The sequence below is a fragment of the Polyodon spathula genome, chromosome 15 (genome assembly GCF_017654505.1).
Source record: "Polyodon spathula isolate WHYD16114869_AA chromosome 15, ASM1765450v1, whole genome shotgun sequence".
In the NCBI taxonomy this organism is placed as follows: Eukaryota; Metazoa; Chordata; class Actinopteri; order Acipenseriformes; family Polyodontidae; genus Polyodon; species Polyodon spathula.
Window position 1 is genome coordinate 15,071,274 of NC_054548.1, and position 16,930 is coordinate 15,088,203.

A 16,930-nucleotide genomic window follows, 5' to 3' on the forward strand; every position below is an offset into this window, starting at 1 on the left:
GGCACAGCAAACTTCCCTTTTTGTTATTTCATTATTTCATTAGTTCATAGATTCACTTCCTCTGCGGGAGGTATTTGGTTCCTACATAAGCCAATGTGCTGAAATGTGCACTGGAAGTGATTCTTTAATGTAGTGGTAGGATAAAAGAGATTCACTGAATCAAAATCAGACATGTCATTCATACTATGCACTGGGAGCCACTATAACATGAAGGGAGTTCTCGTCAACATGCACTAGAAAGGTTTTGTATCATTATTCTAATGGGGTGAGGTAGTTGTAAATGCCTGCATAACTCGGTGTAGTGAACCAGGCGTTTTAAAGTTTAAAAAAGTGGATGAAATGTAAAAAAAATAAAAATTAAAACAATACACACACCTTACATAAACAGCTGTAGCAACACATGGGAACATGTAACACAATAACATTTTTTGTAGCCATTTAAAATGGCCTTTGATGTAAAACAGGTTTTCATATCAAGATTTTTAATCTGTTCATAATGACCTTTGAAAGGATTAACATTTTTTGCTCCATGCACTGCCTGGGAAGAATCAGGTATTGTCTGACACAGTTAATGTGGGAACAGAATGGCGCAGTCACTCTGCAATAAGCATTGTTCTGTATTGACCACGCATTGCGATATTTATTGCCTGGGGAAGACAATTATAGACTCTTGTGCAGGGGGAAAAAAGCTGTGAGTGGGAAGCTGTTATCATTTCCCCTCATACAGTACAGTAGCTCTATAGTTACTGTGTTTATACAGGTGCCTATCTAACAAAGCATGCAAGTTTTCAGGAAGACAAATCAAGCACATTATTGCACATGCAGAAGATTGTGTGTGCTAGTGCTGATTTTAATGGTGACTCAGAACGAGTTTTAAATAATACTGTTGTGTGAAATTTAATTACTTTAAATTTAAAAGGAAGTTGATGTGGAAGTAAATAAGGCAATTACTTCACAGAGTAATTTTAAAAGGTCCTTTACACACACACACACACACACACACACACACACGCAGTTACATACACAGATGCTATACTGCGAATAACGATATCCCTAACGGGACATAACCCAACAAGGTTACATACAAAGATTATATTAATCACAGATCAATACAATCCATGAGACGCAACTGAACTAATTCTTACCCTTCCAAGCGGATCGGGAGAGCCCTTCGACCCTGGTAAGAGAAAGCAGCTGTCTCCAAGAAATTACCGAGCAGGACTGCACGCTAATCCTCACGGCTGACTCTCATCAGAGCAGAGGAGAACCCCGTCCTTTATAACTTACCAAGTTAGGCTTTTGCATGCGAGAGAGTAATTGGCCAGATCACTCCCTCGAGGCTTGGCCCTCTGAATAAACTATTTCTTTCCCTAGAACATTCTAACCAAAACAAGTTATAGAAACGTGACAAAAACAAGTTATATAAGATATGGGGTTATTATAGGGCAAGGGCAAAGATGAACTCGAACGCATTTCTAGAACTTTCTAAAACACACTTTTTTTTTTTATTACAAATACACTTACAGTAAGTAGTGCTATACCTGTCGTTTGACCTTCTCTTAAAATACAGTGCACTGAACTTGCATACGCAGTAAGCAGTGGTGGTCTTTTGTTTTTCTTTAGCCACTGACCACACAGCCACCTGTAATGATGTTCTACTCTATGTGGCTGTCAAATCATCAACATGGATCCAGGTTTTTTTTTTAATTACTTAATGTGTTAATTAGGGTTGGCTAATAAATACATGTTAAATGATGTGCTAAAGATTATCACATTGACCTTTTTAATTATGACTTTCTCCTTATTATTTGGTAGTCCTTTCTGTCTCTCACGCACTTCTTTTTCTTGTTCTGATTTTAAAAAAAAGGCCAAACCAATGGTCAGCCCCCTACTGTGGGAGAGCATTAAAGTAATTTTCTGATGGCCAGTTAAATTATGCGGCATTTTTGCTGCAATCAATTATTTTTTTGTACGTGGAGTCCTGTACAAAAGCTTTTGGTTTTCTATCAAATAAAATTGAAGAAATGGGTTTTCGTGGCAGATTTTATTTATTTTGCGCCTTTCGGAAATGTAAGGGTGCGTGTCTATATGGGAACATGTCTAAGCCTGCCTGCATGTGTGCAAGTGTATTTCCTCATGTGTGCCGATGTCTTGTTCTGTTCTAGATCGAGGAAGGCAGTAAAGCTGCAGCAGCAGGGAAGCTCCAGGCCGGGGATGAGATTGTCAGCATCAACGAGTTCCTGACCGGATACAGACAAGAGGCCATTTGTCTGGTGAAGGGCTCCCACAAGTCGCTGACGCTGGTGGTCAAAAGGTAGGGACCCGAGTTCTGGTAAAGAAACTGCTGCTCGCTTCAAACAAGGGCAGGTGGTACAGCAATACGGTCACTCTAGAGTGGGGATGCCAGTATCGCTCCATATCCAAGTGCTTCCGCATCACGTGCTTGGTATCAGTGATCCTGGATGATACCAAGAGGAGCCCTTGGAAGGGAAGCATGTAATCTTTGGAATCGTGGCATACTGGTAGTCTGTAGAATAAAACAAACCTTGCTCATACCATTTATTTCTAGCATGTTTAAGGTTATGGAATAATTACATTTGAAGTACAATTATCCTACAGTCAAACATCACTTTTACAGTATGCAGATGTAGTTTTTAATGTCTGAAAAGTCACATTTTGTTGATTTACAATATGATGCTATTTGGGTAGTTCTCATACAGCACGTTTTGTGTATTACAGCCGATGAGATGTTGGTGAAAATGTATTATAAGCTGAAGAGAATATGCTTGAGTACAGCTGGTCTTATTTGAAACTAGTTAACTACAATACTTGGTGTTTAAGCTGTTGTTTAAGTGCTGGTTGGCTCACATGCACGTAACACATTGTTTTACAAATGACCTTGTTAACATTTCATGGGACATTTCAGGGACATTTAATTGAAATCACCTAATTAGGATTTTTCCATTAACCTTCAGTTTTATGGGAGTAATCAAAAAGGTATGCAGCTATGCTTCAATGTGACTATCTGACTCCATGGGAGATTGAAAGCTGTTGTTTGCTCTGCAGTTTGGTGCAAGCCACTTGCTAATGCTGAGTTTTAACTTGTACACTGTTATGAAGTTTACATCCGGACCTAAAAAGTTAATATTTAGACCCAGCAGTGGTGCAGAAGAAGCAGTGGCACAGGCGGCAGTACATTTTAAACCAAGGGCAAGCATTAAACAAACAAAACCATTTTTAGACCATGCTTGTCAATTCTCAATATGGGTGCGTTGGTTTTTAATTTCTATAGCAATTTAGTTTTTTCTAATGTTCTGCTGGAGATCAAAACTGGTTGATTATTTATTGTCAAGTGTAGCAACATTACTTCAAGCTTCTGGAAAAAAGGCTTCAAGCATGTGGAATAAATTACATATGTAATTCATTTACTTTTCATTTCAACTTGGAGAGCGAAAGGTTCAGTCACTCTAGGCTATAAAAGACAAAACTAATGAAAAAGGCAGGTTTCGCTCTATTTCTAGCAGATTACATGAATATCTCGCATAAGGGCAAGAGAAATAAAGGTACTACCATTTAAGCTCTAAAATGTTAATCCTCATGGTTTTGAATTAATAGTGTGAAGGGGGAGGAATGCAGGAATTTCCTGTTACCATTTGTGAGCTGTACAGTCTGCCAGGGATTGTGCTTTACCGCAGGCTGACAACAGAGCAATATATCTCAGGTCAGCGGTTTGATCCAGGATGCTTTTGTTTAATTCCGTTTTAAGGATTGCATGGCTGTTGAACTGGACTGTGTGCTGCAGTAGTCAAGCAGTTGCATTATCTCAGCCATGGATTTTCTAGGGGTGGGAGGGTAGGTACCACAAGAAGAATGCCATAATTACACTCAACTGGTGTATTGAAACGTCACTGCTACTTGCAGCTGACTGACACACGCACACAGCCCGCCTCTCTTGGGAACATACCAAAAGGCTGATTGCTATAACACTTTCTTTCTGTTTCCATCGTGGAAGCTGCATTTGCTGTCAATGCCATTGTAGCCTACTTTTAATATTTATTTATTTATTTATTTATTTAGCGAGGCGGTTAATTAATCAGGGCGGTGACGGTCAGATATGCGATGTTCCACTGTAATTGAAAATGCGTGAGCAATAATGTTCTATTAGTATTTTGTATAACCAACAGTACAAACAATGCATCTTTATTGTAATACAAGCCAGGAGGGAGATTTAGCCAGGTTTGTTAGCTTTAGTATGCTTTACAAAAAAAAAAATCGAAGTGCAGGTAGTCGACCCGAGTGAGAGTCAACATGAGGTTAGATAATATCCAGGAATGTATCCTGTTGTAAACAGGAAGAAAATCAACCACAGTGTGTTCTTTTAAAAGGGGCATATTTGATCAATTTGAGATGTAATTAAATTTCACTTGTTTGATTTTTAGATAATCTCAAAAGGAGTATACTTGATATTGAAGAGCTATGGAACTCTTTCCCTTTGACACAGAATAATTTTTGGTAAATGCATAACATTTCCCAAGGTTCACAAGCTGAACTGTGTTTTTAGAGTATATTGACAACTGCTTCAAGTAAATTCTTTACTTGCTTTCAGATTTTTGCTTTGACTGTGTGCTGTCCAATATTGTTGCTGTGACAAGGTATACCTCATATTTGTAGCTGGTCTGTGATCCATCACGGTGGCAATGCTGATGAAGCCAGTCGATGTTCCACACTTACCGATATAGTTGCCATAGTTTCTCAGGAGCAGTCGTTAGATGAGTCCTGAGTCTTAGTACAACTCTCTTGTATTATGGCACAATACCGCTCATAGTGGAAGAGAGGGCTAGTAGTTGTAAGGTTTAGTATAGCATATCATTTTTGTTTATGTGCTTAAAGCACTTCTCAACAGGTAAGTTACAAAACTAAACTATGCTTATAGCATCCTGTGTTCTGTCAACACATGTGTAGTCACAGAAATTAGAATAGATATCTCTTGTGTGTGAGTAGAGTGATGGGGGAGTTCTTAATGCTGTTCTATAAGGAATGCATTGTGTGAAGGTGATGGGTTTGTAGGGTGTTTGTGCACTTTTAGTTTAGCAATCAGCTCCTCTGTTCATATTCAGCGCTTGTCGCAAGTACTCAAAATTCTAGAGCACACCTGAGGATATAAGGGTTTTAAGGCTATGTCTTATGGGTTATGGCTTAACGTTATGTACAGAGCAATTTCTGTTTGTGTGTAGCTTTTGTTTCGCTGTGGTAGCTTTTGTTAAGGCATCCACTTGTCATCACTGTTATTGCTGGGACGAGAAATACCAAGAAACTGTTAGTTCATGGTGAGTCACTGGGTGCAGAAGGGATGAGCAGCGAGATTACTGAATGGAGAGATTGACACGGGGTCTGCAAGCTGTCATTCCTGAGCGCCTGAGAGACATGAAGACAAAAACTCTGCATTCCTGAGCGGATAGCTCTTCAAAACAAAACCTAATCGATGATGCTGCCTCCAGGCAAATGTGAAAATAAATTAAGTCTAGCATAGCTGGTCATGACACGGGTTGTTTAAAGCACCCCTCCTGCTCCTAAATTTAAAACAAGAATATTCAGTGTACTGTAGTGCTACTTGAACCGATAATTTTTTTTTTTTTAAATACTGTAATTTTAAAATTAGCTGTTTTAAAACAAATTGTTAAATGTACTGAAGTGTGATGTTATATTTATTGAGACTTGACGTATTAAATTTTATTGATTTCAATTATTTGTTATTCCTAATATATTGTACAGATTCAAAAGCATATTTCAGTTTCCTTAGCAATAAGTTGAGCTTTGAGGCTTAACCGTCTGAATTGTTAAAACGACCTTTCGAGAGCAACAGTTGACACAAGCCGGTTTGCTCAACTTCTGTTTTAAAGGCTAATTTCTCTATAGCTCCAGAGCTTTACGCTTGATTTTGTACTGGGACTCAGAAATCCTAGATTATTCCCTAGGATTGCTTCACAAGTTAGCTGAAAATTGTTGGGGTTTTTTCTTTTTTTTTTTTTGTGTGTTCTTATCACACATTAAATTGGGTAGCTTTTGCCAAAACAAACTGAAAATAACTGCAGCTGAAACTACCTTTGTTTGATGTAAACAAAGTTCTGTACCTTTCAGTATTACTTGGAGGCAGAGGGCTGCAGTAGCATTGCACACAGATTAAAAGAAAATGCAGTAAACTGGGAGCCATCTCATGAGAGTATTTACCTGCATTTTAGATAGGTGGCCTGCCACTGGCGCTCTCAGTCCACATGCTACCATCTAGAAAACAGTAAAACTGTCAGTGAATTAAAGGGTACACAAGGACCTTTTTATTTTATTGTGTTACATGTTTTCATGTGTTGCTACAACTGTTTACGTAAGGTGTGTGTAATGTTTAATTTATTTATTTATTTTTACATTTTGACCACTTTTTTAAAACTTTTAAATTGCATTCCCATCTTCAAGATGACTTCCCATTTATTTGCATGGACCTCTCAGAACTACATTTCCCATCATCCTCCTGCTCACATATGTAACTGAGATGGAGTTACCAGTGAGCAGGAGGATGATGGGAAATTTAGTTCTGAGAGGTCAAGTCAGGTACATGGGAAGCCATCTTGAGACAGGGAATGCAATTTAACAGTTTTAAAAAGTGGTCAAAATATAAAAAAAATTAATTAATTAAAACAGTACACATACCTTATGTAAGCAGTTGTAGCAACACATGGGAACATGTAACACAATAAAATAAAAAGGTCTGTGTACCCTTTCATTTTCAAAGGTTTCTATTGCAGTATAAAACTAAAGCACACATACATAAATCAGCATGTTTCATGCCTCTCGTCTCTCTTTCTCGTTCATTGATTGATAAGGAGTCTTGCATTCCTGCACACACGCAGCTCCACATTTTATCATTGTAACAGGGCACAGGCCTCCATCTGTAAACAATGATTTCATGAGTTCACAGGCTTTATTGGAAAACACGTTCCACCTTTTGTGACTTAAGTTTCGTGTTTTCTGGTGTAAAACAGGCAGTAAGTGGTGGTTCTCTATATTTTGGAACCATTGCAGTGAGGCCTGGTAAACTAAGTGGCAGGTTGTAATTAGCGGTTTTCTAGTTCCTGATCTTGCTAAGTTTATGTCACTTTTGTGATCAATTGCTCTAACATACATAAGTACACATTTCAGTTCTGAAAAAGTTATAGCAAATGAATATATTTTATTTGTGAAGGAAACTGCTTGAATGTATTACAGTACTGTTCAAGACAATAACTGGGGCCATCTAGTGGTTGTGAGGTGGTAAGAGCAAAATAAACTTTGTGTTTTTTGTTTGTTTTTTTCTGTTTAATTTGGTCTTTTCCCATGCTGATAAAATGATATTGAGCTTTTCCACGTGGGACACAAATCCTCTATGTACTTAACAAAAAAGTTGTAACCTTTTCCCACAGTCCTGCCTGTCTTTTGTGACGTAAAAAAGCAGTAAAGTTTAATTGATAAGCGAGACGGTGTACAGTATTATATTTTAAATTTCTGTTGGTCCACATCCCAATATCTTCCTATTCCTGGGGACCGTTAACGACTCAGCGACTCAAGAAATAAGGCTGCACTAACACCTCAGTTATCCATTCCAGACGTGTCTATTTTCCTGGTGTACTGACACTCCAACTCTCAACCTTCAGGTCTATTCTCATATGTTGTCACAGTTAGTGTGGCACAACCTCAAGATTCGTTTAACTATTAGGAGTCATATGAAAGGCTAGTGTATTAACTCTCTGCCCCAGCTTCTCCTATATATTTTTTTCAGTTCTATAACAGTGTATGGTTAAAGTCATTGTTTTGTGTCCCAGGTCAGAGATGAGACTCCTGGAAAGATTTGATTTCAGCATGTTCAGTTAGTCCTGTTTTACTGGTAGGAGGGAAGAATGAATAATTGATCGTACACGGTACATTAGAGATGCATTGTGTTTCGGTCTTCAAGCTGGGAATATGCTAGAATTCGGTTACAGTGGATCAGAATACAAGCTGCTTTCTAGTTTTTGTTTATTCTACTGTGCTGTGAGGGAGATGCTATGCAAACCAGGTTGGTGTTGCTGTAGCTCTGCCAGCTAAAATCACATGTTGCAGTCATTACTTCTAAGAAGGGGTGGTGACCAAGTTTGTTTGTTAAACAGTCCCCGCTTTGGCAGTTTAATTGACCATCATCGATATACCCTGCAGAATGTGTCCTGTTGACATGGTTAGTCACAAGTAAATAAACTGTAGCTTACAGCTCACGAGCGCTAAAAAAAAAAAAAAAAAAAATAATAATCAAACGGCTAATTATCATTTTATATACAGTATATTCCCACAAGAATGTTGTTTTAGAACATTAAACACAGTAAAAAAAGAAAAAAGCCACCGAATCATCTGTGCATTTAACTGTTAGGCCCACCAGGCAGCTTCTTGGCAACTTTCTCGCAAGTTATGAAGCAGCTTGTTATTGATGATATGTTTAAGTCCTATTTGTCATTTGAACAGTTCAGTACACACTATCTAAACAATCTTGGTTTGAGTAACAATGTTAAAATTCTTTGAAAATATCCCAGACAACAAGTTGTTTAAAAAGTTGCCAGAATGTTGTCTGGTATTTTGTTGATTTTTACATGTTTCATTGTGCTTTGTGCATGTAAATCTAGCAACAGATAATGTGCTTATTCAAATGTATGGTGCGGAACCACAGCTTTTATACTCCTTCAGTATTATAGTTAGCCGTTTATTTATACCCATTCATAGTATGCATTTCAGACTACATTATTTGTGTCTGGGTTTTAAATCTGTGTTTTTGTTGAAGTTGTGTCTTGTGCTGTAAATTTAAAATGCATGTTAACAGCGCTGGAAGTTCATTATCTGAGGTTACCTGCAATATCTTATTAGCCACTAGAGGGGGATCCTCACTATCTGAAATGTAAATCAAGCTGCTCTGTTACTTGGACAAGAATGTCCACCCGTCACAAACCTGGATCACAGCAGGGTTAATCTTTTCCCAGATCATTGGGGAATATGGAGGAAGATGTATTTATTAAACATGAAAGTTAATTCGAGAATAGTAGAGACGTAAACAGTTTAGAAAAGTATACGTATAAAACCATCACTTTGAGAGGGCTTTTTTTTTTTTTTTTTTTAACATGGGCAAAAGTAACTCAGAATATAAGTCAGTTTTACAATAACTGTTAAATCCACATCTGTACAGTATAGTAACTGCTATGTACTCACATAATATTAAAATCACTGGAAATCCAAACAATTGGGGGGGGGGGGGGGAAGAAAGAAGAAAACAAAAGAAACTTAGTGAAGGATTATTTTTAAAGGAAGACTTTTTGAAGAGTTTCAGTAAACATTCTCTTAGGTTGCTAAAACAGTGCTTTGAAAAATGAAAAGAAGCTAATATACCATCTCTAAAGCAGCTGAACAAGGTTTAGAGAACATCAAGCTGGATTTAATCATTCAAAATAGGCTGTAAAAAAACTGTCCTTCACCAAACATTCCTTAAAACAATCCTTAAAGTTTTTAGAATAGGTCCCATTTTTACAGAAGTTTTCATCATAAGTGTAAATTATATTGACATTGCTGGTGGTTAAGTGCATTGTCTACCAATGTTGAAATACATAGGTTTTTATTCCTGTTGAACTTTAATGCAGTTTTACAAAAAAATACATTGTAATTTGGGAGAAAAATATGGTGCAAATGGGCAGATGAAATGATTAGATTCTTCTCTACTGAGTACCACTAAAGCTGGTGTGGAACTTGACATACTGTCATTTTACTTGGAAAGTAATGGGCAATGGCCAAGCATATCTGTTCCCTACTTTTGTGTACACGATATGTTAACATATACACAGAATTTAAACTCATCAAAAAATATCTGAAATTGAGATTGTTGGCTAGCTTTTGTGTTCACAATCAAAATACAATAGTAATACAATACATAGTAAGGCTATAGCTTGCATTGTCCAAATCCATGATTGTCATTTCAACTCGGAGGATATTTGAGTATTAGGTGTTGCCATGCCTTTAGGATCAGCGAGACTAACCAAAGTAAATACCGTTTTTTCGGAACAATGAACAGAAACACAATCACACAGTGCAAGACAAACAACAGATTTTCCAATAAATATTTTTGTATCCTTTTAACTAGGTTAGTATTTTGGGTAAACAATTTATTGAGGAAAATGAAAACTGTAGTATTAGTGGTTTTCAGCACATATGCTTTAAATGAATAAACTGTGCTTAGCTTTAGCATATCATTAGTGATGTGAGTATAACTTGATGGCTTGACCAGTAACAAAATGGAATTATTTGAAGTTTGTTATTCAGTATCAGATTATGATTCTGAGCACAGTCAATGGCTGGAAAATATAATAGAAACCACTTTAGGAGACAAACATAGTTACCAGTACTGTATTTATTTATTTTTAAATTTTTTATTTATGTATTTATTAGTATTTTTTTTTTTTTTTAAACATGATTATTACAGGGCCACACGTTTCAAACCAAACACAGAACCTGAATTTCAACTGCTTCAGTCAAGCAGGTCCTTGTGAGAACAGAGTCAAAAATATTTTCAAAATGCAGTTTCAGACTTTTTTTTTTTCATGAACGAAAAGTGGGACACCTAATCTATTTTTCGACATAAATTATAATTAATACAATATGATATAGGGCAAATGTCAGCACTTAAATAGACATACTGTATACATTTTGATGAAAACTTGTATTGTAGTTGTACCTTCTGATAAAGAACATTTAAGTTGTATTGAATCATCATAATTATTTTGAAATTAAATCTAACTTTGCACAAAACACAATCATTTATGGAATAAATTATGTCAATACACTTTATTTTATTTTGCGAGCTGTGTGCAAATCAATCTGTACCACTTCCTCTAGCAACTAGAATGCAGATAAATCCAGTTAAGAAGGACAGTAAAGACTCAACATGGATTCAGATTAGTCAGGAAGAGGATAAACCCTGGAAAAAAAATCTGGAAGTCAAGTAGGGCTCACTATTGTTATCATGACAAATTGCCATTCAACATATTCTACCATGGCAGCACAAATCAATTTAGCAGGGGAACAAAACTACTTTGTATCAAACTAAATTAGTCAGTGAGTGCTGCTGCTGCTGCATCTTTGTGTGATTCACATAGATTTAATTCAAATTAAAATATCACCCCCCCTCCAGGTTTTAGGATGTGGATCATTCCATTGCCTAGGTGAACTTGCAGCTTTGATTAGAACAGATGATGTTGGAGCCATACTGGTGATGAAAAAGAAGTCTGGATTTGAAAACAAAAACCTGGTTGGGGTGTAATTCTGCTTTATTTGCATGGCAGGTGTACTGTGGTATCTGGAAGTAATGGCCCCCTAGGCTATAGTAGAAACCAGAAGTGGTATGTAAACGCAGATACGTTGTTTTAAATGATTTAGTTTTCAGTGACGAGGCAAGTGTGCTTTTTTTTTTTTTTTTTTCTTTGTAAGCTCATCGAAAAAATATTTGGCGGGGGAGGGGGGGGGTATTATTATCTGGTATAGCTCATTCTCACAATGTATTATCTGTGTAGAAAACATTTAAAGATGTACCGTACCTTTTCCTAATACTGGTGGAAATTGTTTGCTAATGAATATTCATACTGGAAAATACAGAGTCAAATAATCTGCAAGTAGGTTTGTGTACGTGCGGTAAACATTCTGTTTGTGTTGTCCATCGTCGTAGAATCGTGCAGGGGACTCGTTGACTAAAAACATGTTAAACTTTTATATTTATTCCTATGTACCATCCACTATAATATACTGTTTTGATCTTTAAAAAAAAAAAAACCTCTTCCAGTAGCTTGTTTGCAGGTTAAATTAGATAATTGTAGTGACAAGTACTTTTTTTTTTTTTGAGAAGCCGTGAGGTTTCACTACAGCATATGTGTTGCTGCATGTTCGTCTGAACTGACTACCTAACGAACAAGTTAATTGCACTTGCAGAACAGGTTGCCATGACAGCTGTTGTTAAATCGCCAGACATTCCATACAAAGGCCTCGCTGGCCTGCTGTACTAGGCTGGAAATGTAAATACTATACTGTAGAAATGTAGCATTTTACATTTACTTAGTGCTCATACATTTTATGCAAGTCTGCAAAACCTTCTTTGGCATAGAGCATTGGCAGTTGCAACTTGATGTGATTCGGAAGTGTAAATGAACAAACAAGATTATTATTATTTTTTTTTTTTTTATGTTTATGGGTAGATAGCCCAACGTTTATAGCAAGTCAATCTATGTAATAGTATGTTTAGAGTAAGAGTAAAGCACTGAAAGGAATGCTAGGGCATCCTGTCAGGATAACCCCAGTCAAAGACAATTGGCAACATGTTACTGCCAGTATTTTAGTTAGCTGATAAGCATCTCCACAGTGCAAGGTTGGTTATTAATACCTTGTTTAAGTAATTTTGCCTTTTTACTCTAGCAGTCCCCACAGCTGCATCGGATTAAGTCGTTAGCACTTTGCATGTGACCCCAGAAACCCTCAGTCTTTTGGTCTGCATTCCTTTAAGTCACTTGGGTTTTAAAACAACAGTCCTGGAAGCTTCCAATTGGTTGGGTTTGTTTTCATACAATCATTTCAAATTTAGTGGTCCCATATGAACATAATGGTTTGCACTATTTAAATATTATTCTTGGTTTATTATCTTTTGATTGTGTTCTTTGCATTATTAAGTCTGACTTAAGGCACTGATTTGGCAGAGGAAGAACTTGACTTGTCAAATCCTGGGGGATGCTGACAATTGGAAGTTCTATTGAATTTAGGAGATATCCCATTGCAACACTTGTGTGAGAACTCTGTTTGTCAAGAAAATCTATATACCAACTTGAGAGTTAAACACATTTTTTATATATTTGTTATATTTAAAGCACACTGAGGTTTTTCAATGGCCGTAAATCTGTCTGACTGAAGAAGGTTGATCCTGTTCATTACTGAATTTAGCGTTAGCTGGATTGGAATTTTAGTGACGTTTTTGTCATCTTTTTCCAGGTGCTAGAGTACAGTATACAGTGTGCTCCCTCGGGTTGCTTTAAAATATCTGTCTGTTTGTTTATTCAGTGGCAGTTACAATACACGATCTGTATAATTGACGTAGAGTGAAACGTGCAAGACCATTGTTTCCTTAAAGGGCACATAAGGACCTTTTTATTTTATTGTGTTACATGTTCTCACATGTTCCTACAGCTGTATATGTAAGGTGTGTGTATAGTATTTATTTTTTTTGACCACTTTTTTAAAACTATTAAATTGGATTCCCTGCCTCAAGATGGCTTCCCATGTACCTGCATGGACCCGTCAGAACTACATTTCCCATCATCCTCCTGTTCACTGGTAAATCCATCTCCTGTTACATATGTGTAACTGAGACAGAACTATTCTAACTATTTTGTAAGTAGTTCAACGTTTCAGGGAAAGATAGATATAGTTGCACCAGTGTATGCCAGTTTAGGATACTAAAAAAAAAAAAACTTGCTTAATTTTGGCTTTAAAATGTTTTACCTGATAACAAAAACAGTAAAGGATGTTTTGCCAAGCTTTGCTAATAATGAGAGAGAAATGCTGCAGTTGGCTAGCTACACTGATAAGGCACTTTTAACAACGTAAATGTTCATTCAGCAGGTCCTCTGGGTGGCTGGCACAGTCTGCTCGAATGGCTTGTCAAGCACTTGTGTAAGTGCCAGTCTGTCTCATTTCATCAGCTCAGTCATCCTGAATTAACACTGTGACGTTAGCCAGTGCTTTGTCATTCAGCCAATAATAACTAAGGGGGAGGGGGGGGTGTCGGGGTGTTCTCCCTGGATGATCTTCTATAAGCCTGGTCTGTGATTACGACTGCTTCTTCTATTGTTTGCGTGTTACCGACATTCACAGACTGATGAATGCTGAACATTTCTATTTTGTAAAGCTGACAGCTATTTGCTATTGTTGGACAGCAGTGCTGGCAGCAGAGAAAAAAATGGTTCATTCTGACTGAAATTGCCTGTCAGGATAAAAGAAAAAATAATAGGCCAGCAGTCCTGTATCCTAGTTGTTTCTGAGTAAATATTTGTTTTCTCCTGCCACAAAATACTCCACAATTAATTCAGCTGGTAAAAAAAAGCTTGTACATTTGTATCTCAGAGAAACTGGAGAGGAACGGGAAATTTAAAACAAGGTTAAGGCAATCATCCAAATAAAGCTGAAGCACTAACGGATAACGACATAGAACGTCTGTACAGCACTGAAACACTAAGTTTAAAAAAACCCAACTGTACTGCTGAACCTTGTCTTCTTTAATATTAGCATCATAAGGGTATGCTTATGATTCAGTGAGTTGCAGGAAAACAATTCCCTCTTGGGTTTTTGTGACAGTTTATAAATTACTCTACTTTCGGTTCCGTAATTTATGACGTCACAAACACTAGATGGAATTATTTTCCTTTAACTCACTAAAGCCCATCTATTTTTTCTCTCTCTCTCTCTCTCTCTCTCTCTCGCTCTCTCTCTCTCTCTCTCTCTCTCTCTCTCTCTCTATATATATATATATATATATATATATATATATATATATGTGTGTGTATGTGTTTATATATTTTTTTTAAGTTTAAACATAACAGCTCCTTATCTTTTAAAAACAAAAACCTAAACGCATGAAGCATTTAAGAATGACACTGTTGTCAATCAAGTGTGCTGCTGCTGTTCTATGGCAGCACTAAAAATCAATCTCTTAAATCCCTATTATCTCTTTGCATTGTTTTGCTTTACAAGTAAAGACAACAGTTCTGTTGCATTCCCTTTTTTCTTCTATCAAAAGCAAAAAGTTTCAAATGTACTTAATTGATAGCTAAATTTAACCATTAAAATAACCACATTACCAAATTAGCAATATAATAGTCCCTGCTTTCATTACTGTTGGAATTAGTATTACCAATTTGTAATTTGACGCTTCCTACCAATTCATGCAATCAAGACAAAATATAGCCATGTCTGGCTTATACTGATTACAGAATTACCAGTACACTTCAATAACACATTTTTAGTTTTTAACAGAATTACATTTATCTGTAAGTGTTTCTTGAATGCAGACGGGGTAAAGGTTAATACTGAAAACATTGCGGCAATCAAATGCAAGCACATCCCTTTTGCTGCTTTCCAGTGTCGTTTTAACTAAAATAATATACCCTCTGTTTATCATGTAATCTGTACTCCATATATGTATTTGATTTATAGGTGTTCAAATCCACCCATGTCTTAAACATAAAATTTGAGTCTTGTAGTGAATATTCGTATTTTGTTCCTTATTTATCAACGTACACATTATAAAAACAAATTGGTTTTAGTTTTGTGATAAATCTGGTACTTCTATTGATTTTATTGTTAATCTTTAAACAGTTTGAAGCATTTTTTTAGTGTGTTGTGGGCCAACAGTATGAACTTATTTTTCATATTAACACAGTCTTTCATGCGGTTGTTTTGCAATGAAGATTTGTTGCCGGTTAATTTTTCATCGATTGTCCATGCTTACCAATGTACACGTTTTGAGGGTGAACATTAAATACAGTATGTGTTAATAAAGATGATATTTACTGCTTTTATTAATTTTAAAACCATATTTGTTTTTTTTTTCTTGTGCTGCAAGCCTTTAATACATGCTTGTGTTCTGTTACAGGGCTGTCTTTAGTGTTAGTGATCTCGCATAATAAACGCAGCGTCTCAAATAGTTGTTGGTCTCCAGTAGGCGCCGGGGCTACTGGCAAACATTGTAAAATTGGGGCATTTATTTAAAGTTTTATGGCAATTTCCTTTACTTGGCTTGACTTTCTTTTTCTTTCTCTAAGATGGGTTCTAAGACAACAGAAAGCATATGCTTTTTGTTGTAGCTTTATTGCACTTGAATTTAAACATTTGTAGCCACATTAGAGGTCCGTAAGTGGAGTTTATCGTTCAAACACTCCTCATATATTCAAGTTGATATGAATGTTTAATTAAGGTTTATACTCCAATTGCCTCTGTGTGGATTACAGACACTGTATACTTTAAGAAAGTCAAGTCAAACAATTTCTAATTTCTGGTTTTGAGATGCCCAGTAGGACGTGTACAGTTTCAGTAGTACCTAATCTCATTACCAAGATTCTGCAGAGTAATGTGTCATTTGTCAAATGCTGCACAAACACACAAGCTGAGCAACGTACCCAGATTCACAGATGTGTTTCATGTGTCATACGTCTGTACACAACCTGGCTCTAGGGACATTATACAGCATATTATTTCATGTGTCAAATGTCACAAACAAGTATATAACCTGAGCAATTGACAGCAATAAAGATTTCTGAAATGTAATGTTCGCTATTCTCAAGGGATCTTAACACAACAAAAATAAAATGGATCTCAGAAAAGTCATAAAGTAAATCAATTAGTCTCTAAGTACAAACACAATTCAAAAACCTCTCACTACACTCATGCTGGCTAGCAGGCAATTGAAATATGACACTGCCTGTCTCCTCACACACAAACTGCAGCACGAGCAAGCTGTGACATAGCTAGTCGCTCACTCACACACACACACACACCTACACACACGCACACATCCAAGCACACAGCCTCAGGTGAGATGCAGACAATGTTAGCATATATCACATTAAGCTTATTAATGGTATATAGATTAAGTATATGGCAAGTTTACTTTTAAAGAAAAACTTCATACAACAAGGTAGATTACTTAGTTCATCAAGTTTCACTAAAAGTTATTTCACACGTTATTTCAGTTCTATGTGAATGTATTACAATGAATAAATTTAGTTCCATGAAAGGAAAATGCAACTGGAATTATACTCAACGGTTCCTTGAAGCTTAGACTTTTGGTCTGCTGGCTTGGAAA

At 36.5% G+C, this 16,930-nt stretch overlaps 1 protein-coding gene across 5 annotated transcripts in view; it reads left to right on the forward strand.

Moving 5' to 3' along the window:
* The window catches only part of LOC121327536 (protein Shroom2-like), a 77,047-nt gene that overhangs the window by 27,558 nt on the left and 32,559 nt on the right, over positions 1-16,930 (forward strand). For 3 of the 5 annotated variants that reach the window (XM_041271612.1, XM_041271608.1, XM_041271609.1), the window contains exon 2: positions 2,166-2,314. In XM_041271612.1, coding sequence (XP_041127546.1) covers positions 2,166-2,314 — 149 coding nt within the window. Of the gene's footprint in view, positions 1-2,165; positions 2,315-11,299; positions 11,433-16,930 lie in introns of those variants that run through there. The other 2 variants (XM_041271610.1, XM_041271611.1) reach the window with 1 other exon arrangement.